At 38.7% G+C, this 25,609-nt stretch overlaps 1 protein-coding gene across 1 annotated transcript; it reads left to right on the top strand.

The window, feature by feature from the left end:
* Positions 1–765: 765 nt before the first annotated feature.
* On the top strand, positions 766–18,050 carry LOC146313047 (Y+L amino acid transporter 2). The gene is made up of 12 exons (XM_084738383.1): positions 766–846; positions 8,228–8,621; positions 8,877–9,052; positions 9,854–9,996; positions 11,575–11,700; positions 13,189–13,333; positions 13,633–13,756; positions 15,181–15,284; positions 15,461–15,557; positions 15,696–15,845; positions 16,963–17,146; positions 17,705–18,050. Exons 2-12 carry the CDS (start codon positions 8,493–8,495, stop codon positions 17,797–17,799), a joined length of 1,473 nt encoding a protein of 490 aa, XP_084594509.1. The 5' UTR covers positions 766–846; positions 8,228–8,492; the 3' UTR covers positions 17,800–18,050.
* The last annotated feature ends 7,559 nt before the right edge of the window (positions 18,051–25,609 follow it).

Raw genomic sequence — 25,609 nt, 5'->3', positions numbered from 1 at the left:
GTCTTTCTCCTGTTGTTGCCATTACTGAGCTTTGTTTGAATGTAAGAGGAAGAGCCCACTTGTGCTTGTTATGGAGCGCCTGGGTGACATATTTCTGTTTTTACATCAGTCTCAGTTGAGAGCAGGAACTGTGATTGGTTTCTTTCTGTGAGGAACACGGCATCTGGCCAATTGCGTTTTAGAAAAGAAAAACGAGTAACGACAGCCTTCCTAGAAATGTAGTGGAGTCAAAAGTACAATATTTGTCTAGTCACAAGTTTCAAAAATAAATAAATAAATAAATAAATAAATAAATACTAAGTAAAGTACAGATACTCAAAAATGTCTGATATGTCACTATCTAATTACCACCTGCTTTCCACGAAATCGAGGACCTGTAATATGTAACAATGACGTTTACTTGTATCAGAGTGTTTTTACAGTGTGGTGTTAGCTGCCCTACTTTTACTTAAGTAAAGGATCTGAATGCTTCCACCACCGGCCGGTGCCACATCACAGTGGCACACCTGTTGGACCGCATCACGGCTCAGACAGATCAATACGCTGACCATGCTGTAAATAGCCTATTAGTGCGCGTGTGTCTATTGGCTATTGTCAAAAACGTTAATATCATCGATGAAAGATAAAGTGTGTGAAAAACACTCACATTTATGGGCCTTCCGATTGTCTAATTATGTGTGAACGCCGCGGGCCCCTAACAGTGTCAGTGGGTGGAGTCAACAGTGGTTGATGATGGTGAGGAGGAACTAGTTGCAGATGTTGGCTAACTGAAGTTGTTCTCTCAGATCAGAAGCACGACTCGCATGTTGCTGCTTACTTCACTGGAGAAAAGACAACACAACAAAGGTAATTCGTTTCTCTTATATTTTATGCATGGATACAGATATTATCTACGACTTTTGAATTCCACCCTGGGCTACTAAATGATATTTTCGCGTTTCTACGCGATCGCCACCATCATATAGAATATACAACACACGAACGTTAGCATGTAGATGCATCCCGTATGTATGCATCAGCTAGCCACCGTTAGCCGCATGCCATACTGCAGATCCGCAGCACACTGACTTTATATGGTCAGTGTTTAGGTAGAGACCAGTGTTAGCTCGAGAATTGTGTACTAATCAGACCGGTGCTAATAAGACTATCAATCCAACCGGCGCCAATCATTAACTAGAGATCAGTGAATTTGTGTGTTCGCGCGGAACATTAGGAGCACAGGCTGTGTTTGTCACTGTGAATCAATTTGGTTCATTAGCTAGCTGAACTGATCGGTGTCACGTTAAAATATTAAGTCTCACACCTGAAGTGACCGTTGCCTACTTCGTGTCAAAACGGTGTCCCCGTTTCACGCCATCCCCTATCATCTCTCTGATCGCGGTATGCACAGCTAGTTTATAGAGAGGGAAACTTCTGTCTGAAATATGAGGACGTCGTTTCTTTATGTGTGATCAGCTGTTAACGGAAAAGTTCATTAACTAATAGATTGGTGCTCTACTGAACGTATCCATATGTTTTTCGTTAAGAACATGGGACATATATGTTATTGAGTGATGCGGAATAAAGTAATTTTCTCCACAGTGATGTCACTTAAGCTCGCGAACAACAGCAGCAGCCATGTTGCTTAAACACGGAGAACAGATGCTAGCATAATTTCATTGGTCTAGTAATGGGACACATGGTGCCGACAAGACAGATGTTGCTCAACCACAGCCTCACTGTGGCTCGGTGTACTAAACTCCCCGACTGAAAATCTGAGGGTACATGAGGAGCTACAGCCTGACATTGTGCTTAGTGACCAGACTGAATAAGTTCATTTTAATATAAAATATGATTATGAAGGTTTTTTGGTTCAGGCATTGTTCTTATGATCGTAAGTATTTAACATGATTTTTTTTCCCTGCTAAAGTTTCAATTAAAGTTGTATCATCAGATTTGAAAAATGTTTGCGTGCATGTAGTGGGAACAGAGATGTATAGAGAGCTACAAGGATCTGGATTAGGATCAGATAGCTGTCAACTATTAAATTAACCACTAACAATTTTGATTATCAACTACTGAAGTTTTTTTTTTCTTTTGTTTTTTCACAGAAATAAGTCCAAATTCTGTCTTAAGCTTTTCCAGTGTGAATATTTTCTGGTTTCTGTAGTCTTCTAGAACAGAAAACATTTTGTCATCATTGTGGACAAAACAAGATATATAAGGAAATCATCTTGCACTTTGGGAAATGCTGATCAACACATTTTTCACCATTTTCAGCAATTTTATGGACCAAACAATTAATCAGTTAATCAAGAAAATGATCAAAAGATTAATCGATAATAAAAACAGTCATTAGTTGCAGCCTTACCTCTGTATGAACAACTATAGGCTAAGTCATATGGATTTTCAATATTTTCAGTCTTGTGTTATGTAGATTTGTATTTGTAAGAAGAAAAAAATAATAAAATAAAATAAAAAAAAAAACAAGCAAGGAGACAAGTCTCTTAAATTCTAATGTTATATAATTAGGCCAATAATAGTATTCAGAAAAAGTGTAGCTAGGGCTGCAGCTAATAATTATTTTCTCGATTAAAGCTGCAGTAGGTAGAAAGCCGAAAAATGGTTGATTGTTGAGTCTCATCTGAGTTAGGCATTGTTTTCTCCGTCCTCAGCCCATCCAACCAGACAAGCAGCATGCACTAAATGTGCGGAGACAACAGTTTACCAAGTTAATCATGAACGAGCACAGACCAACAAACGTCAACTGTGTGTAATAAAACAGACACCTGACAGTACAAAACACAGACAGACGGGATAAACTATGTTTCCGAACATAAAGATTCAGTGTGAAGGTAGATGTGAAATACTGAGAGCTGAACATAAAGAGACTTATAAAAATGTCTTTTTCTCTGCTCTCCTGCAGACATATGAGCTCAGTATCACAACACTCGCATGTTGGAGAGGGAGAAAGAAGGTTCATCACGTTTTGGCCGTGGTTGGCGCAACGTGATGGCAGCCTGCTTGGAAGCAAGTCGGGCTCACTGTGTCCCCGCTCCAAAGTGTGTCGTGGCTCTGCAAAGCTCAGCACGATAAAAGCAGTTCTGGAAATGCAAATCAGTGCAATCAGTTTGACTCGGCACAGCAAAAAATGTCAGTCCAGAAGCTCCTTGTGTGTATTTGTGTATTAGTACAGACTACTCGCCAGTCAAAGAAGTCGATTCTCTCCTTTAATGTTACATCCTTCCACTCTTTACTCTCACTCCATGACTTTCAAATACATTTCTCCTCCAGTCAGCATGGACACAGAGTCTCTTACTGTTATCTTACTGTAAACAGCACGGTCGGCTCCTCCGTAGTTCCTGCTACGCACATGCTTACAAGCAAATGTGAAGATCAATCTACTTTTTAATCCCAAAAGTTTCAAAAACAAAGGCTGAGCTCTCCTCTGGCTGGTCTGCAATTTCTTCGTCGCTGCTCAGAGGTCTGAGAAGTATGAATAAAAATAAATCCAGTTTTTAATCCCAAAAGTTTGAGACATATACTTTGAGCTCCCCTCCTGCCAATAAAGTAGTCAGCATCAGAGCAAGTCTGTTGTTTCTTCCTCCAGAAAGCTCCAGTCTGCCGCCAGCCCTCTCCTGCAGAGCTCCCCAGCTATGAGCAGCTGTGTGTCGGCTCTGTCTCTCAGCTCTGCCCGGTCCTCTTGGTCCGCAGTAAAGCTCCGCAATACACATGAATGAATACAACTGAAGGTGAACTCGTATGTAAATGAGTGAGCTGACAGACTCCTGGGCTGAGCATGTTGCTCATTAGCTGGACTCTCTTCAAGATTCTCTTTCTGATAATACAGTTTTATAGCGACTTTTCCTGCAGGAGTTACAGGTATTGATCCAGGGTCTCACTGAAGGAACATGCACGTGCAGCTGCACTAGTAGAACAGCCAACAGGAGCCCCTGGTCTGAGAAGACATGTAATTGGTTAAAGTCTACTGTCACGGGCCAGATTCTCTAAATCCTGAAAACAGTCAAGAGAAGGTGCAGAAGTGTAGTTCTGTCTCAGACCACTTGATTTACAATATGCTGAAAGGTTATTATGAAGTTATTTCTCACTGATACCAAAACAATGTTGCCTACCCTAGCTTTAATTGATTAGTTGTTTGGTCTATAAAATGTCAGAAAATGGTGGAAAAATGTCAATCAGTGTTTCCCAAAGCACAAAATGATGTTCTTGAATGTCTTCTTTTGTCCACAACCCAAAGATATTCAATTTACTGTCATAGAGGACTAAAGAAACAAGAAAATATTTACATTTAAAAACTGAAATCAGAGATTTTCTGGTGAGTTCAACCTTTTTAAAACAATGAAATCACAAAATAGCTGAAACATATTAAACAATTGAGGCAGAAGTAAACTTTTAACTCAGTGTTCTTCGAGTTAAAATGACTGTTTTTGCCAAAAGTGGCTTTGAAGAAAGCGATATTTAATGATGGTCTCCCATTGGAAACATCTGATGGCAAAGTAAATCGGTGAAAATATTCATACAGACACATCAGTATATTGCACAGCAGTATTGCTTAGCTTCCTACACTGGTATTCCCATGCTTCTCCAAACTAAGATTGTGCCAAAAGCCACCTCCTTTAGATAATACACAGAGTAGGTCAAGTACCTTTTATCACTCTACTGTTTTCATTCCTTGAGCGTCTGTGGTTTGAATGTGGTTTATCCAGTCTGAAAGTTACGATGACAAGGCACATCTTGAGTCTGCAGTGCTTATATCAGCTAAAATCATGACATAAAACAGGGAAAAGCAATCAAATCTTAGCAGCTGTCAATCTGTAACTAGGTCTTTGGCTTGATGAATGACAAAAGTGAGTAAATTAGATTTTTTTTTTTTTTGTAAGTTGACTAATATACTGTGCGTGTGTATCGATGAATGACTGACATTTTCTGACTCTTAATAGACCAAACAACTAATCAATTAATTGAGAATATAATCAACAGATTGAATGACAGTGAAAATCATCATTAGCCCTATTAATAAGTACCAGTTTTTCAGAATCCTCATCCAACACTTAAGAAACTGTTGGGTGGTGTATGATCATTTCACAATCATTCTGCTCATAAGAAATGGAGCACAAAGTGAACTTTGCAATCAGAACATGTATGCGTTTGGAAAGCTTAGTGGGGGTTACAGTGTGCACAAACATTTTTTTCTTGACTGTTCAGGGTTTACTAGTGAATTGGAAGCACTGGATTTAATGCACCAGAGCAGAGACTCCAAACACAGTGTCAGTATTGCTGTATTCATTGTACATAACACAGCTGTGCAGTCCTAGTCATTCATAGTATAAAAAAATATTTGTGTACAGTTAGAATGTAAAACTACTAAAAACTAACTAACTAAAAAGCCATGCAGGGTTCAATGGGCAGGTGAGTCGCTAGATTTTCTCACCGGACATGGCATTTTTCTTGTCTCAGCCAAATGGGCAGTTCGTTTTGTTCAGACCTGCATTGTAGCTAAAATACTGAGCAACTGAACATATAATGAGTTGTGTTGGACACTGAAGCCACCCCACCTCCACACCACACCATGTTTCTGTGGGAGCAATATTATAAGTCTTTCTCTTTATCAGGGGGTGCTGTTTGGTTTTGGTAGTTTCACGGTTTCTGTGTTTGTATTTCAAACATGAAAAGAGCGTGTATAGTAGGTGGGGCATGAGGGTGTATATAGCTGAATGTAACGTGTATTTAACACATGTACACAACTGTTAAAGTATGGAATCATCTGTTACATTTATGACTTTCTCTCCATCAATAATGGCTATTTTAATGAACAGAAAATGTGTCTGCCCCAAAAGAGAACAATTTCAATGATTAAAACTTCCATTTATTCAATGTCCCCACAGTGTTTTATCAAAAAATTGCAGGGTTCTGCACTTTGCCATATTGTGATTATTTCACAACTAATTGCGCAGTCAGTGTGCTAACTGTAGACCACTCTTCTATTTCTGTTTTGAAGCTTTAAGAATAACTTTGCTCAATAGATACGCCTGTTAATTCCAGCTTGTTATAGACATTATTGTGCACACACTGAGATGGGAGCCTGTTCATAGTTAAAGCTGTACAGATAGTGGTGATACTTTATATTCATATTTAACTATTGTAGAGTGTTATCTTTGGTTGTACCGTCATACAGCATTGTGTTCTCCATGGACAAAACACTACTCATCAAACATTACTCAACTGCAAATACAGATACAGATCACATGATAACCCTAGGCGTAAAGTCTGTCTGTTTTTTGATCACACGGAAAAGATGATTTTCTAAAGCACATACTTTGCAAGCAGTGTCTTGCCATAGCTGCAGTGTTAGAACGTAGTGCCACAAGGTTGTAAAACCACCTGAATCAGCACAACAAAATTAAATCTGGTGGAAATATCAAACCCATGAAAACAACTAGAAAAAAATAACAATTAACTAAATTTGTGGTGTAAATTATTAAAGTGTTGTTCCAATTCACTGTTTTTGTTTCAATATGGGAAAAAGGAAATGTTGCATGTCTTTTTGGAGTCTCATTTGTTGGTCTGTTTGTTATGGACATCTGTAACTTATTTGTATAGGTTCTTCCAAGAAAGACAAGTTTGGTTAGTTATGGTTAAGCTGTGACAAGCTCGTTTTTTTTTTTTTTAGTGCTACCTGTGAATTATGCTCCTTGTTAAGTGAAGCATCAGATTAAAAGAGGCCAGAGGTCACGTTAACCAAATATTTTCAGTCATTGAATTTTTGATCATTGAAATCTGAAGGTTTTCTGCCATTTTGACAGATTAAAACTCTAAAGGTGATCTACTGTAACAAGTGATCTTGTCAATTGCAGCAAAGGAGAGATCATCTTAAATAGAGAAATCTTTAGCCAAATAATCAAACTCACTGCAGGGACATGGTATTTTAAGGGGGGAAAAAGTTTTTAAAAAAGGTAGAGGGAAGATCATATGTACTATTTAGGTATTTACAAGCTACAGAACATCTAGACCTGGAGGCAAAGACTGAGAGAGGAGCTCAAACCTGCTTGCCCCACATGCCACACCCACATGCTACACCTGTCTGGCTGTGTACAGTGCTAGATGACAAGAGGACAAGGAGGGAGCCTAATATATTTAAATAAATTTCTTGCCTTTTCCGTGATCATCTGAATAAGTCGCTATATTTGTCACTAGTCGCTTTTTAGGAAGTAAAGTTACTAAGAGCTAAGAGGGTCTGAAAAGTCACTAAATCTAGGGAAACAATTGCTTAATTGACTGAACTATAATTAATAATTGTTAAGAAAAGAGGGATTTATATGGTGGAGGATGAAGGACAAGCAAATGGCTAATACTACTATTATCAACCACTTGCAACACTTTGTGTTGTCAGCAGACCTCTACTGTTGACATGAAAAGTGAGAACACACTCGGTGTCTCTGTGCATCTTTTCTCCCTGTGCCCTTATAAATACATAATCTATAAGGCTGTTCTATGTATCAAATGTTATTGCAAGTCGTGTCATATCGAGTTGTTTTTGAAAATAATGCGTCATTAAAATGATGGTTAATAATAGATGACAGAATTTTTATGAGCCTGGCTGTCAAAATGACAGACGACAAGAAAGTCAAACGCAACCTCTGCAAGTGGAGTGATATTTGTTTGGCTTGACCTCGAGTCCTTAAAATTAAAGGGGTATCAATTAAAGCCTGATCGATATCGAGAGTTAAAAAAATTCTATAAGGATTTATAGGCCAGTATTTTTTATTTAAATCCTAATTGACATCAGGGCATTGAATCAGTCAATTTTCTCTGGTACTTCTAATAATTAGACATAACTGCAAATAAACACACACACACACACTCAATCAATCAATAGACTCATGGAGTGTGTTTATTGTTCTTTATCCCCTAACAGTGCTTCTTGATAACCAACCAACGTTTTGTGATTTTGGTTATTAGGCCAATGCAACTGTGTATCAGTAATAGTGTCATGTATTTTTGCTCTCTTTGTTGAGAGACTGGTTTGTGGTTTCTGTAGCAGGCTTGTTCTTTACTTACTGCTTCCTGGATGAATCTTGAAAGGCATTGATTAAATCCATTCATTCATTCATTTCCTCATTTGCAGCTACTGTCAAGTGTCTATTAGGTGGCATAGAGGTATACGCCTGTGAAACACTGAATCAGGATCATTCATGCATTTCCTTTCCTTTCCTTGTTTTTCTTACAGATTAACCTGGTGCAGAGTTACTCCTCAGTTTCCACAATGGCTGTATGAGGCGGGTATAATCTGTGCCTTCCAGTAACCCTCCCACCTCCATCTCTCTTGTTTTGGTCCACGCCCCTCTTTTCAATTTGTCCAGTATTTTGTTCCATTCTTTCACTCTGTCTCAGTTTCTGGTGCTGCCTGGAATCAGTCTGTCCTCTTTACAACTCCCCCATCTCTCCCCTGTTACCTCCCCTGAGTTGAGGCTGAAGGCTGTAAATCCTTCAGAATGGTTGCCGAGGCAGACTCAGCGTCTCAGGGCAGTGGTGTGCGGTTGAAGCAGGAGATTTCTCTCCTCCATGGGGTCTGTCTCATTGTAGGAAACATGATCGGCTCTGGAATCTTCGTCTCTCCCAAGGTGAGAGTCTCAGCTTTCCTATTATTATCTATACCTATTGAGTAATGTGAAAGGTTTGTTTTACTGTGTGTATGATTGTTTGTTGTTCACACTAGTTAGGTTGCTGATCTTGGTGCCATTGTTTAGTCTGCACCTTAGATCAAGTAACACTTGTCACACCATCCTAGCGAAATTGAAACAAGCATGCAAATGCAATGCAAAGTTAATTTTAACTGCACCAAATCTAATTCTGTAATCTCATTTGATGTCCTGCAGGGGGTTCTGAAGTACACAGGCTCATTTGGCCTGTCCCTGGTAGTTTGGGCCATTGGAGGGGTATTTTCTGTATTTGGAGCGTTATGCTATGCTGAGCTGGGTACCACCATCCGTAAATCTGGAGCGTCCTACGCCTACATCCTGGAAGCCTTTGGAGGTTTCTTGGCTTTTATTCGGTATGTTGTCATTTCTCTTTTTCTGTCTGTTAACACACTCTTTTAACACAGCCTAATCAGAAACAACAAACAGCACAGTCTCAGTACTTGTGGCATGTTCACACAGAAAGCCAATACTTTTTTTTGGCACAAGTAGATGACACACAAAATTAATGTAAATATGTGTCATTTGTGTGTTCACACAAGTTGAAAGCATCTAACTTGAACAAAAAATTTGCATCTATCGTGGGTTTTTGCTGGGTGTTGTGGGGAGGTGACCGGGCGGTGTGATGGGACAGCTGACAAACAACTGCTGAGAGCTGGGGAGCCCTGGAGAAGAGTGCTGGAGGCAGACTGGAGCTTCTGGAGGAAGAAACACTGGAGTTGCACTGCTATGATTCTGCTATGATGCAGACTTGTTTATGGGCGAGAGGAGAGCTCCCAAAATGTTCCCAAAATCCTTTAGTGGTTAAACTAACACAAGGGGAAAATACGCTTTGCTTTTGGTGTGAACACACAATTATACCACATGTTCATTCTTTCAAGTCTACTAAACAGGAAGTATAGTGCAGCTAAAATTAAATTTATCCATACACCCATATGGTTTGGCATGTTAAGTACAGGGTTCACTTAGGTTTAACCAGTGACACTGAACATCATATTCAGTACACTTTTATTCTTTCTGCTGTATGTTTGGTCAGGTTTTGAAGACTTTAAAGAGGAAGTTCACTAACATCAAGCATGTACAGAACTGCAATTGAGGTTTGATTTATTAATTGTTATTGACAATATGTTATATTTATGCCCTATATTCCGCTTTAGATTGTGGACGTCCCTGATGATAGTTGAGCCAGCTTGTCAGGCGGTGATAGCTCTGACCTTCTCCAACTACCTGGTCCAGCCCTTCTATCCCACCTGTTCAGCCCCCAATGATGCTGTCCGCCTCATCGCTGCTGCCATCATATGTAAGGCTCTCCCTCTACTGAACACCCTTAACATGCTCTGCTTACCCTGTTTTGTGTGTGTTTACATTAGTGGTGAAAGGACACAGTTGAGTGAGTGTCTATATGTTTTACAGCTGTAGTATTATGTAGTAGTGTCTGCAGTAAGTGAGTGTCATTGTGGGGCTGTTGTGGCAGGAAGGTTTGACCAGACAGCCTCTTTCAATCCCCAGCATAAAAAAATACTGCCCTTCAAATGTAATTTTAACCAGCAGCATCATTTTAAAAGGCTTGGTGAACCAACTAGACGCAGTGCAGCTGTTTTTGCGACCTAGGATGACTCTGCTCTCATCACTTGCTCAGTGTGGACATGATTAATTTAAAACTGTTGGCTGATGTTTATGTGGCCATGTGGGTTTGCAGTTCACTTGCAAACACTGTAGAACAGGCAATAGTTATCCTATTTATGTTTTTGGTTATCAGCCTGCTTGCTTAATTGCACTGTTGTCTGTCGCAACTTAAAGCCCCATACAGACAGTACGTTAAGATGTCCTGAAAATCACAGGTTCAAGTAAAATGTGTCAGTTTATTTTTTGAGGTGCTAGACTGCATTCAGTACAGGTTTGCTGTCTGAAGCTGTTGATTGACATTTGCCCCCCTGAGGTGATCTACTGAGCCAATTCCAAAACCTTTTGTACTCAATCGTTAAGGCTGCAACTAACAATTAATTTCTCAAGTAATTGTTTAGTCTATGAAATGTCAGCAAAAACAACCAGAAAATATTCAGTTAAAAAGCTGGAATTTGAGAATTTTGACTTTGTTCTTCAGAAAACTTACTCAAACCAATTATTCACCTATCAAAATAGTTGGCGAGTACTATTACTATTATTACTCTACTATTATTTAAAAGGTTAAAAAAAAAAAAAAAAAAGTAGGGCCGAGGCTTAAAAATACCAGAACTACCCTTTAAAGGATACACTTCTTCAAAATAGCCTCTGTAGTATTTGATACCAGCACTACTGGTACATGGTAAGTCATGCATGGTCTGGGTTTTTTTTTCCAAACATGGCTGCTGAATTTCATATTTGTTTTCATTGCACTTAAAGGGATAAGTGTGTAACTTGACTTAATACCTTTTGATTTCCTCTGAACGCCTTGGATCTATTGTGTTTAGGAAATAGCAGCCTTAAAGCTTTGTGTAAAGTCTAGAATGGAAATGAAAATACAGCTGTTCATCGTTAAACCTGTTGGATTAGTTTAGATGTGGTCTAAGGTTTTGTGCAAAGTCTGTTGCATACAAGGAAGGAATTGTGTGATTAAGCAGGGTGTCAGACTGGTATGTCACCATATCAACAGGACAATCTGCCAGTGAGCTTTAATGTGGAAATCCTGTCAGTTCTTAAAGGCCCACATCAAACACCTTGACTCAGTAGTGTTTGTGCTCTTACCACATATAAACTGTGCAAAACAGTTTTTTTCAAGTTGATACATGAAGTCCACTTCTTATTTACTTAATTATAGAAACAAATTCAGAAGTACTTGACTGTAAATTTTAGTTGGCATTGATTAACTGCTTTTTTTCTTACTTGTTCTCTCAATCAGGTCTGTTGACATTTGTGAATTGTATGAAAGTGAAATGGGGTGCTATTCTTCAAGTCATCTCCACCGTAGCCAAGGTCCTCGCTCTTATTGTCATCATCATTACTGGCCTGGTTAAGCTGGCTCAAGGTAGGAATTCATGAATTTAACTGATGTCTTAGGATGTTAATTAATGATGAATAATTAATCCATTAATCCATTGTGAGCATTTTCAACTTCAACTCTCTGTGAAAGAAAATACACAAAATTTGTAACCCTAATTTAGGGGCTGGCAATCAAGACAATATCATATCATTTCATACAGTTACAGAAGAAGTTGCCACCTCTTTCTTTCCTGCTTTTAGCCATAAAAAACAACAACAAAAAACAAATAATTGGAACTGGTTAAGTGCAGTAAAATTTACTTTGAATTGACTCTACTAACACACATGACTTAACAAGAACATTACAAAAACAACAAAACAAACATAAAAATATAAAATTTGTCTCAATATCTGTCAGGGTTCATAGACAAAGATGGGCCGTGACAGTTTCAAAATAAAGGTGTATCTTAAAGATGTTGATATGAAACAATGTTTTCATTTTGCATCAGTGATATTGTTTGTATCTGCTGTACCACTTCTCCGATTTTAATGAAACCTTGACAAATACATTGGACCAGCTTGCTCAAAATACTGCCCAGTGTTTCCTCTACATTCATTTAGGAGTGGCGGCCACGCCTTCAAATTTCTTTTTTTTTTTTTTTTTTTTTTTATTGTTGACGCAAATACACCACCGCCGCATCTCTCCACCTTCAAAACAGACTCCTGTCGGGTACTTGCGAGCACTAAGGTAAACTGCAGATAACTATCTTGCTCAGTATGGAAATATACTTGCGCGTGCTCATTTGCATGATGCTAGCGTTGTTTGGGGGGCGCGGTCGTCAAGCACGTCAAGCACCTAGGCGACGGGGCAGAGTCAGAGGAGCGAATTCCCGAATTACAAATAAACAATAAAGCAGCGAATTACCGGCCGGAGAAGAGGTAGACGTAAGTTATTAGCTTGAGATAACTCGACATAGATTTTACAAGTTAAACAGACGTTCACAATATGTTGATGACCAGCTAACGTTACGTAACTTATCGGTAGTTTAAGTTAATTTGGCCCGGTGCCAACTCAGTGTCGCTAACGTGAGTAAACTAATTGATAGTATTAGGTTAACGTTAATATCTACACACCATTATGTAACAACTGACTGCATTTTTCAGATGAGTTTATTGAAATATTTCTCTAAGAAGAGAAACAGAACGCCTGCCCCCGCTGCTGAAAAAAATCCTAGAGGAAACACTGCTGCCTATGTTAAATGGGTTAGTTATTAGTGTATTTATACTTTTTATGCATCTTGCATACATAGAACTGTCTTGAATTTTTTCTTTTCTGTTCATTTCTATTCATTAACCGGTTTGGGAATGTATATGTGTATGTATTAAAATATATATGACATACAGAGCATACTGGTTATCTAAATATTGAAATAATAATGATTAAGGCTTCAGCTAGATTAAATATTCAGAAAATTTGAAAAAATCAACACTGCTTTATGTGCTGGGTTCATGTAACAACCCCGTGTTGTTGTAGGTTTTGACCAGAACTTTGAGGACTCATTCAAAGGCTCCAAGCTGGACCCTGGGGACATGGCCCTGGCCCTGTATTCAGCACTCTATTCCTACTCTGGCTGGGACACACTCAACTTCATCACAGAGGAGATCAAAAACCCAGAGAGGTACAAGCTCCAATACTTCAGAAAATATTTTACGATAAGCGATTTTCATTCCTGATGGAATTGCTTTCCTTAACTACATACCTTTACATACTGTTAATCTGTAAATCTAGTGTTGCATAAATCTGATTTAAAAACCAAGTAGTCTTACATTTATCATGCCCATCATTCATCTCACCCAGGTACAGTCAAGATTCCCTGCTTGAAGCCTTTAGTACTTCTGTAGCTTTTCTGTAAATATTTAAGATACAACTGAGAATTTCTATTAATAAAAAAAATACTTTTGTCATTTTCTTTTGCAGGAACCTGCCCTTGTCCATTGCCATCTCCATGCCCGTTGTCACAGTGATCTACATCCTGACCAACATAGCTTACTATGTCGTAATGGATGCCGACACAGTTCTCACCAGTGAAGCTGTTGCTGTGGTGAGTAGCCTGTGCGCTAAAGAAGCTGTATATGAGCTCTCTGGCTATGTGCATTACACTAATGTCTACCCATTAACTCTATTAGTGCATCACAGGACTTATCCAAATTGGCAGCATCTGCTCAGCCTCATGTGGGCAGCAGGTTTTGAACTCACCTTCCTGTCTTCTGTTGTCATCTCTTTCAGCCTGGCTGGCAGCCACTGGCTCCAGTATCTGGTTCGGTACTCCCTTTTGGTTATCTGTTATCTGTGTAAAAGTCTACATGATAACAGGAACCTTATTTAGCTAAAGAGGTTAGCGCCCCACACAGGAACATGAGGAAGCTGATGATGTGATTAGTGCATTGGAGTAGGAACACTTGTACTCAGGCTTGTTGACAATGGTATTTGCTAATCTTTTTTATTAGAGTATTAATTCTAATGGTTTCCCAATGTTCCACCAAGCCATGGGCTGTGTGCTGTCTTGAATTTGAAAGCCAAGAGACAGTAATATATTTCCTTTTGTTCCATGACTGAATTTGTTAGATTTTGAGTCAGACAGTTTTCATTTGAATGCTTCTTTGAACAGAAAGACTCCCATTTTGATAAATGCAGTTGTCTGCATGTTTATTTAGACTTCTTATTTTTCTAATTTCTTTTTTTTTTTTACAGACATAAACACAAGGTTGGTGCCCAGTAAAAAAGGCACTGAACATATTTTTATCCAAATTTTGTAACCTGTGTGGGGCAGAGTGTGCTCCAGAGCAGGTTAGACTAAAGACTCCACTAAAAGTTAATATTTTAAGATATGATACACCTTTATTAAACATAAGATGCACCATTAGTAAACCCCAGAAGGAATATTTGGCTGTTGAACCTAAATCCTGTTTGACACAGACATCTTGAGGCACATCTTTGCGAATCTTGACAAAGAACCTTTTACTCTTAAAAAAATGCAGTAAGCAGTTCTTGAGAAAGCTGATTGATGTTTTAGATGGTTGAGTCTCATTCCCAAGTCATCAAATACTGGACTTTTGGGAATGAGACTCAACAATCAACTCTCTTACTGACTGAGTTGACTTTTACTGCTGGTCATTAGTAGATTTTTTTTTTGTTTGGTTTGTTTTGTTTGTTTTTTAGGAACTACACTGACTTTTTGTAGTCAGAAATATTAAATCATAAGGCAAATAGCAGGAAACATGCGGGGATGTTTACATATTGAGATTAGCAGGTTAGTCAGATAAGTTAAAATATTTTTAGAATTGGCACCCATCATTGTGCACTCTAGTGACTTAAAATTTGAATTGTGTTTTACAGATATTATATTAAATATATATAAATATTTATCATCAGGATATAGCATAATAGGTAATTTTTAATGTTATTTGCTAACACTCGTATGAATAAATTCATGTGAGGGATAAACACTGTTGAATATCTCCTCAGACATTTGCAGATGAGGTGCTGGGTTGGGCTCGATGGCTGATCCCTCTGTCTGTGGCCATTTCCTGCTACGGAGGACTGAACTCCTCCATAATCGCTGCGTCCCGGTGAGTAGATACAAGCACACCTGGCACCACTCTAATGAGCTTCACCATGATCTAGATTTACCTCTCTACTCCACAAAACCCTATTCAAGATCCTATTTCTACCTGTACTCTTGAGTTTTAAAATGTGAGTAAAACTATGAGCAAACAAGGTGATGTTGTGTTTTTGTCTTCTGCAGGTTGTTTTTTGTTGGTTCCAGAGAAGGCCACTTACCTAATGTCCTGTGCATGATCCACATTAAGCGTTACACCCCAATTCCTGCACTGCTCTTCAATGTTAGTATCACACATTTTTGTGGGTTTTGAAATTAAACTGCTGTTTGATCACATCTGCCTGTGTCATTGATGCCAGCTGCTTTCTAAACTCAAATGATGTTCATTTTTGTGGTTGTGTGCTTTGTCTTCTCTTTTCAGGGTGGCATGTCTCTAATCTACCTGTCAGTGCCCGACGTTTTTCAGCTGATCAACTACTTCAGTTTTAATTATTGGTTGTTTATCGGCCTGTCAATAGCCAGTCAGATCTACCTTCGTTTCAAAGCTCCTGATCTGCCCCGACCTATTAAGGTAATAAGATTAATGTCGTGTAAGTACTAACATGCATGTTTACATACCATAGTGACTCACACACACAGCATGTTTCATACTGCACTGTGCAGAGAAACTGAGACGTGGAATTTTGTTCAGACAGGTGACCACAGTGACAAAGAAAAATAGCCTCATATAGGATCCTTAAGTGACATGTTTGTGATAATGCAGTTTTGATTATTTTTCTGAGAAACTTGGACATCTTGAAACGTCTGAATCAAAGTAAATCTGAAAGTAAATCTCAGAAGGCTACCCAACATCCCATTCATTTCTACATTGGCAGATTTACAAAAATATATATAAAAAAAATCTCATCAAAGTCTTATCAGTAAACTCAAGCATCCTCACATTCACTGCTTGCAACTCCGACCAAAGAAATAAAGCAGATATTTAATATATTTGCTTATAAATTCTCCTTTGAGCCAAAGAGACTCTAGACATCTGTAAATGTGTGATATATCCTTCTCTGTACGTTCAACCTGTCAGAGAAATGTATACTGGATAAACTGGACCATCCTTTGGTCAAAGATGTGAGTTCATGAAGTCTCCAAGTGATTTCTCATCATATCATCAACCGCCCTCAGCCCTCATTAGATGTTGTGGCTGAACAGAAAAGTATATCAACAGTAAACATAAAGAGTAAGAGTATCAAGTAAATGTATCTCTTCTAGAGTCAGATAGAAAAGGTGCTATTTATACTCGTTCATGCATGTTTACCTTATATTTACATTTGTTTGTTTACCCATCAAGAGTTTCTAGGCCTGTCTGCCCTCAGTGAAAGTTTTGGTTATGAATAATGATGCTGTTAAAGGCCAATGATGTTTGAATTTGATAACTCAATTTGTTTTATTCTCTTTCCACACAAATGACTGCACTGCATGCTGACTGAGCAATTTAAGGGTGATTAGAACCAATATTAAATCACCAGAGATGTGGTTTAAACTAATAATGATTTTATTAATATAATTGTATTAAGTTTTAACCTTCCTCCTTTTTTCCTCAACCTTTTGCCACCCCCTCCCCCATCCTTCCTTTCTGCTTCCTCCCTTTTTTGTTTTTACATTGCCCTTGTCATCTTCCTCTCTGCTTTCTGCAGCTGTCTTTGTTCTTCCCAATCGTTTACTGCCTGTGCAGCGTTTTCCTGGTAGTGGTTCCCCTCTACAGCGACACAGTCAATTCTCTGGTGGGAATTGCTGTGGCATTGTCCGGTGCACCAGTCTACTACTTCTGCATCCACCTACCGCCCACATCCCGGCCAGCCTTCTTCAAATACATGCTCGGTAAGAAGCTTCGGCCAGTGCTGCCATGCATGTCAGTTTGTCAGACTTTTTAAAACACGTTTTATAAGTTATTTAAAGCACAAACAGCAGCGTGGAACAAAGCAGCATTGATAGCAGGTTTTCTTAGGAAAAACAACAATATTCAAAGTCTTAGGACAAACAGTAAGCTGTAAAACTTCCCTGTGAATGAATGTGGTTGTGTAATAATATTATGGATCACCTCTGAAAGTAGCTTATTAGTCTCAAGTTGCATGTAGACCGGCTACCATAGGCACATGTAAATACTGCTTTTCTTAGCGTTGTTAAGAGCTGAAGAGTGACTGAGATTAGTGTTTCAAAGGTCGGTGTACAGTTATATAGAGCCCTCAGACTGTACAGGAGTTTTGTGTATTGGCAAGAATGTGGTGATACAATACAAAGGTTATGATTCAATATGTTGTTATACTGTAAGTAAGGTGGTGTAAAATGTTTAACGAGTAATAGTTTAGGCTGTTTGTTTTAACACCAGTATTTAAAGGGTAACCTCTTGACTGCTGTTTTTTTTTCCTGTCACTGCAGATGAGATCTCTCTTCACACACAAAAACTATGCATGTGTTGTGTGGCCTCGCCTGATATTGACTTGGACAATATAGATCCAGAAAAGATCGAATGATGTAAGTACTCAGCTGAATTACTGTATGGAGGGATGGAAGAGGAAGAATGGACACAAAGGAAGCTGTGAGCTGCAGACAATCAGGACTTAGATGCGAAGAGCTTGACTGAAGAATGATTGAGAAAGTGGAGAGATGAACTCTATACACTTTTTCTCCATTTTTCTCACACGTGAGCCATAGAAATAAGAAGCAGGATTAAAGTTTTGTACATGACAACCCTCCAACAAACTGCACTGCACAGATTTACTCAGTGGAACTCATGCACATTCACATGGTATTGCACAATGCAGTGTCGGTTATACAGTTCTCTCTATACATGCCCATACACTGAAGCTAACACACACACATGCACACACGCACAAGCTTACCGAAAGCCTTCAGGTGACACTACAGCAAATTGAAGTTAACGACCTGCTCCAGAGGGGATTGACTCAGCAAAGATCCCTGCGGTGATTCATCCACAAACAGGAGGTTGTTAAAGAAAAAAACACACAAAAAAAAGCATCCGTTGAATACCTTTCATGCCTTGGATCACGACTCTCCTGTGAATGAGAGAAAGACGAGCCTTCATGGTTAATGTCACGGGATGGGGGCTCGTTCAACCAAACAGTCACATTTCCTTCTTATTTGAACATTTTTGGGCCTTAAGATAGCAAAATTACTGGGTACTTAATGAGCAGAAAGCAAAATGTAAGAAAAAACACCATAATTTTCAACTCCAAAGTCTTGGGAGCACTTGGATTTAGCTTGTAAGGGTACATTCAGACAGACTTGGGCATTGCAGTGAAAAGACCAGGCATCTCATTCCTTTTGAATGGATGTAGTGCAGCGTGGAAACTGAATGACAGGAGGGAGCGCTGGTTGCAAGAAAGCCAGTGAATCATAGAAACAAAATGTTATTTCTTGCTTGTTTAGAGAATAAACACCTTTGCATGTGTTCCTGACTGACATGCAGCCCTGTGGCTATTCGCTGCAAGGCTCGATTATGTCTGAATACAACCTTAAAGGTTCTGACAAAAGAGAGGTTATTTGCCAGTCTGTGTTACTTAAAAATGTACGATAAATATGAGGTTTTTAAGTGAGTTTATACATCAGCTGTGTAGATATGGCAGCCAGACAACGTCCAAAAACACTGTTCTTGGACTTTTTAACAGACCTCTGTAAACTGCGGCAAATTTGCACATCTTGCCTTTTTTTAGTTTTGTTTTACACCTACCTTTGCTATAGAAAAGCTTTATTCTGATCTATTTAATGAAGTGAAGGACCAAATTCTTGAGTGCAGAGGGTTTGTAATGATTAGCACCTTTAAAAGGAGGAAGCAATGGTTTAGAAGTGCTACTGTTTCTTGCAGTTAGAACAAGTTTGTCAGTTGATGTTGAATGGATTTGTTTTTTAAAAAAAACTGTTAATCCTACTTTGAATATCATAAATATGTTACCGTAGTGCATGTGAAATGTTATTCTATTTCAACTAAATCCTTTAATGGGATAGTTCGGATTATTTGAAGTAGGGCTGAATCATTAACTTTTTGAGTCAGAGTATCACCTACTGTAGATGGCGACCAGCACACCTCCAGTTTGGAAAAGCAGAAGTACCAACACAGAGGCTAAGCAGTGTACTGCTGTGGACAGGGTCAGCAACAAAGGGCAACTTAACCACTTAAAAAGGTCCACCTAAAAAAAATCAGTACAAGTTTAAGTGTGTGCTATATTTAGAATATTTTCACCGCTTTACTTTGCCATCAGGCATCTTTTTCCAATGGGGAACCACTGTTTTGTAAGTCAAATATTGCCCTCTCCAAACCAACCAAACTCAAATGAAATGCGTCATTTTACCGTACTGAAGACATGAGTTTCCACTGCCTCAATCTGTTGGTTTGTTCTGGTTGTTGTGTGACTTTTATGAATCTGAACTATCCTTTTAAAGCACCAAAGTCACATGATAATACAAACAAGATAACAGATCAAGGCCATGTATATATAATGTTAGTTTCCTGACAGAAAAGGCTGTCTGACGGTGAGTGGTAGAGCAGTGAAAATATTCTAAATATAGCATACACTTAAACCCATATTGTTGTTGTGGTTAATTTGTGCTTAATTTCATTTTTAGGTGGGCCTTTTAAAGTGACTAAAATACCTTTTGCTGCTGATCATGTCCACAGCAGTTCATTGCTTACCTGGTGCCCCCGTCTGCTTTTCCAAACTTAGGGCAAGCCGACCGTCTAGAGAAGTACCTCATTCATCCCTCATATCAAATAATCCAAACTATCCCTGTAAATGCATCTTCAGGGCTACATTTGATTTCTGGTGCCTGCTAGTGGTAGCTGATGTTAACTTCCAGGGAGAAGCAAGTGTCATTCAAGAGTCCATCCACAAACTGTTTTTTTGTTGATGCTGTTACTGTCAATTTATTACCTTGTTCTCTGTTTTCAGCCTCTTACAAGCACAGACTGGTGACAGGAATGTAGCTAAAATGTTTAAGCTTACATGTGATTGTTGCTAGATTAAGAAAATCTTTATAGATACAAACCTCAGGATCAGCCAGGCTAATGTGCTTACGTTGAGGCTGATGAACAGTTTGTTTCACAGTTGGGATATTTAATGTAATGTTGCCTATATATCACCAATGTGCACCATTTATTCACAGTGCATAACCAAAGGTCTGAAACAGGCTGATACACAGTGTGTAGAGTACAGTGACCCGGTAGAAAAGTGTCTTTGCTTTCTAGTGAGAAAATGACTGTATAGCTGTTGTGTGTTGAGCTAAATGTTGAAATGAGTCAAACTGTGGTGTTAGCTGTGTATGGTAGTACTTTAAGAACTGTACGTGCCTTCTGTGAGTGTGGTCTGCCAAAGGCCTCGTCTATTTTTGATATTGTTGTAACGTAGCTTTTGTGTACAGTCAGTGTCTTGAGCACAATCATTTTACATGTTGCTGTAGGGTTTGCCAAATGTTTTTCAGGTGGTTAATTTTAAAAAAAATGTAGCAGCTTCAGGTGTCGCAGTTTAAGGACCAGTGTGTAGATTTCTTGGCATCTAGTGGTGAGCTTACAGACTGCAAACACCTCGGTTCACTTTCCCTTTACAAGCATATAAAAAACGTGAAAGGCCGTATCTAGAGCTAGTGTTAAGTTTGTCCGTTTTGAGCTACTGTAGAAACATGGCAGTTTCCAGGAAAGAGGACCTGGGCCGTCTATAGATATAAACAACTCATTCAAAAGCTGCGCATACACTGTTCATTTTGAGCTGTTTCTGATCCAATTTTTGAGTCATGCAACCCGTTTTAGCGTCAAACCAAATTTTAGCTTCGTCAGGTGTCACTCCTGATATGAAATTTCTGACATTGACAAATTTTGGTGGATCCTTTCAAGCAGAGCAACAAGTTGATTTCCTAATGTCAGTGCCTTTTTTTCCCCTCATTGCACCTGCACAAAGTGGCAAACAGAGCATCTGAAATTGCCATGGCAACGTGACGTGTTGTGTGTGGAAAATGGACAGTAAAACTACAGCATATGTCAGAACTTCTCTTGCATGCTGGTGCCTTTTTTTCCCTTAATTTCGGCACAGATGATTAAGACCACGTGTTTCTGCCTCGTTAACATTATTGTGAGCAAACAAACTACCTGCTGTGAAGCTTTCAAACAAATGTTTGACAGTATTTTCAATAGCTGACAGGTCATTTTGTTTTACATATACAGTGTGAGCACTCAGGTTGGCTTTGCAATCATGACAAACGGTTTGAATGCATCAATTGTGTGCTTTGGCATTTATTTGTGTAGTAGGAGTTGGAATTGAATAACTTTTCTAAGATTGTACAGTGTATGCCCAACGTAAGATAAAGAAAGTCTAACTCTCAGACAATTTTCAGGTGATTATGTACCAATGAAAACATATTTGTGAATATTATATTCCTTTTCTGCCAATAAATTTCCCAGAAATCTTACACACTGGACCTCTAAGTGTCAGTTGTAGATAATCAGGCCTTAGATTGAACCATCTTTAGTGTCTTGCCAGAAGAACTTCCACATTATTAATGCCTGACAGAAGATGTAATTGTCAACTCATTACACTCCGTGTCCAGAATCATCCGACTTAGAGGTCTGGACGCAGGCAAACAACACCAGCTAGCAGAAGCACACAGTTAATGCATTTGTTTAATGTTGTCTTCTCTGGGGTCAAAGTCATGAGTTAAACTCGTCAGTTTTGTGGGTTGTCAAGAAGAATCCACCATATATCTGCAGTAAACAGAATATTTTCTATGTCTTTCTCTATATTTCCATGTTATGAACTTATATACTCAGAAAACTTGAATATTGCAGTGTGATGTATTTTTCCTGTTTCATTGGGTACCTAATGTGTGTGTTCTGGTTGGGTCACGTTTTCCATACGTATTTGTAGAATTGTGTCTTAATGTACTCTCTTTGTTTTTATTTATCGTATTATGGATGTGGACAAACCAAATGGCAGGATAAGCTTTTCAGTGGTGTTCAGTCTTGTTTGCCCAGACTGAGGCAGGAAAGTTCTGTGTTTTATTTGAATAAAGGAAAGTGCAGAGTGTGCATTTCAGTGACTTTGACTGTGTCCTAAACCTGAACTAAAAACATCTTGAACCTCTACTTGCAGTGGGCAGCTTACAGCCACTAGAGGTCATGGTCTCATAACACTTCATGAAATCCTGTTATACTCCAGGTTATAGCTGATTAGCTCCAGGTACCTTTTTGTTACTGTAAATGTGTTTCTATAAACTGTATTGAAGCTGCTCACCACACTTTACTCTATTGTTTCTGTAAATTCATTTCAAGATTAGTAAATAGAATTTGTTTCTAGATCCCCATTTATATTCTGCACGGATGTTCTGTTTTCCTACATGAGCTAATTAGATCATTTCATAAGTCTGACAGAAAATTAAAGCTTCAACAAAGAACTTTCTTATTTTGTTGATTATAGAGGCCCTTGTGGACAAAAGCAGTAGTGTTTTGATTGTAATAACCACAAAATTTAATGCCAAAAATAGAATTCTTTGAATAAAAATCTCCCCCAGCTTCTTTTTAACTGGCTTACATTGGGAAAATGCGAACACAGGTTTGCTTCATCCGATTTCAAATCCAATAAACCGACCCAGTGGCAGGTATTAAAAATAACTACAGAAAGAGCTTATCCTCATATGGGTCATCTAAGTTTTGGTCACCTAGAATTATCAGTAATAAACTAAGACTGTTTGATAGCCAGTAAAAAACTCTTTAATCTGGAACTATTTTGAAAATCAATTAATTGTCTTGTTATGCCGGGGGGCATTTCATGTTCTTCCTGTGTCTGTGTGGGGTTCAATCCGGGTATTCTGATTTCTCCCAAAGTCCAAAGACAGGTTATTAGGTTCATTTGTGAGTTTGTGGGATTTTATGATTAAAAACCGATTGTTTGCACCCTTTCAAGGGTTTTCTTTAATGACATTACACATTTTTCCCCTGAAAATCAGTGCATACAGGTATACAACAGCAGATCAGTGTAGTACAAAATCACCACAAGATTAAAATATTTATTAGAAAGTGCATCTCTGGGTTGAATCACTGTTCTCTGTCACTAAAACATTGTCCTGATAGTGACTTAACAGTTTCCTCAATATAGAAGAGCAGATTCTTGGAGTATTGCAGTAGAAAGAATCAATATCTTGTTTGTAATATATTATCAGCCTTTAGGAAAAAGTGTTGACAAACCTGAGATGGGTGGCAGTGCACATCACTAACTACAAGAGGCTGACAGATACTGGATTTTGGAAGGCCAGTAAAATTGATTATTTATTTATTTTAGTCATTTAAGTTTTTGTTTTTTTCTTTCATTCATTTTACATGCAATCACATGACTCATGCATGTCTTATTTTGTGTAAACATTTCCAGACATTCATATCCAAAAAGGGAAAACAGAACAAAGTAACACAAGAAAAAAGACCAAAAAAAAAGGTCAACTACACCACCAAACTCATTTTTACCAGTCTACCCATAATCCATAATAATGTGCTGTGCCCATAATGAAAAGGAAAAAATTTGTTCCAGACTTCACTGAATTTCCCCCTTTTTTTAAATTAATTTTTCAATCTAAGAAGCATCCAAAGGAGGCAGTTTCCATCACAAGTGTAACCCACACAGTGAATTCTGGGGTTTTGTGTTTTTCCAGTTTCATAAAAACAAGTCTTGCTGCAATTATGAAACCAGTTAACATAAAACCAAACTGTGCTTTAGTGACACCCAGTGGTAAAAATATTTTATCTCCGAGAGGACTGAGGGGATTCTGGTATGAGCTGGTCTATCCACTCTCATTAACACTATTCCCAGAATTCTCTCTTCCCTTTCAGATTAAACTGATCAACTATATCTCCTGGTATGTTTTAAATGTTGCATCTCTATACAAATCCTTCATTTTTAATTACTTTCCACTGATACAGACTGCTTTTTAAATCTTGAAGCAAGGGTAGCAAATTCATTTCAATAATATTCTGCAAATCTGCACATAGTTTTAAACCCATTTTCATGCCACCTGGAATCCACATGACTTGAAAAGATAAAACTACTGATGAAATACATGTTTTCAAGGTGAGCATGGCCTCCAATTTATGCCAGAGATTTCTGAAAATGCCTCAAAAATAGTTTATTTAGAGTTTGAGTCTGCAAATAGAAATTGGCTTACTGTGTATAAATCTACAAATTCATATACATGAATACACAAAAAGTGGCAGATATATAAATATCACAACGGAGGGCATCACAATACAGTAGCTCAATATAACTTCTGCGCTCGGAGAAAGGTGTAGGCTGAAGCTACATTTTATAACGCCTAGATTTTAAAATAACACATCATATTTAACAAGGTAAGTTTAAACAACCAAAACAACAAAAACAAAAGACAATTTACATCAACAGAAGACAACTTGATGATCGTTTGAAGCAGGAAAAAAACTGATACCTGATTAAATGCTGATATCAACCCGAATGAATCTGGCTCACTGAACATCAAACTCATCTAAAAAACAATAAATACCAAAATAAATATATAAAGTTGGAACTTTAAAAGAAATAAGCCGTACAATATATATTTCATTATGCTTCACATCAATGTTTGGAGTCATAGCTACAAGATTCATAGATTCAGACCAAATTCTGTCTGCATGTAAACACACACACAGTTTATGAGTGTGTTCATGTCTTGTTGTCTCTGACTGACCGTCTTCCTTGCAGCCTCCTCAGGTGGTTGGCCGAGCTCCACCCCCTCCTGTCCATCCATCCACCTTGTCTCCCTGGGGTGCTCGGTGCAGAGGCATCACATTTCAGCTGGGTGTGCACTCTTCACTTCAGATGCTGCCCGTCAATAGGTGCCCGTTCCTGTGGGGAGAGGCCTGCCTCTGCTCCGTCCCTCCCCAGGACCGAGGGAGTTGGGTTCCACTGACTCATGCATAAAAGATAAAGCAGCGGAGGGGAAATGTAGCCGTGCAGCACAACAGCTACTGTAACATCTCTCCCACAGAATACAGGACAGGCTGTACACAAACTGAAGCTCTAAAAGGTCCAGGCTGCTGAGGTGGTACCTGGCACCACTGATGCTCTGCAGGGAGACACTGTCCTGGGGATGGACAGAAGCACTGGGCTGCTGCTCTTTGATGGGTGAGTGGACATTACACACTGGCACCAGCTTGGCATCATGGAGCTGCCTCGACGCCTGAACTGGATACGAAACCGACCCTGGAGGCCTCATGTCTGCCGCAGGGAGTTCAACCGTAAGTAGACTGAATGAATGAAGGGATTAGTGGTTGTATGATCA

Source organism: Lutjanus erythropterus, chromosome 16, assembly GCF_056507025.1.
Source record: "Lutjanus erythropterus isolate fLutEry1 chromosome 16, fLutEry1.hap2, whole genome shotgun sequence".
NCBI lineage: Eukaryota > Metazoa > Chordata > Actinopteri > Lutjaniformes > Lutjanidae > Lutjanus > Lutjanus erythropterus.
This window is presented reverse-complemented; position numbering and strand designations above follow the sequence as displayed.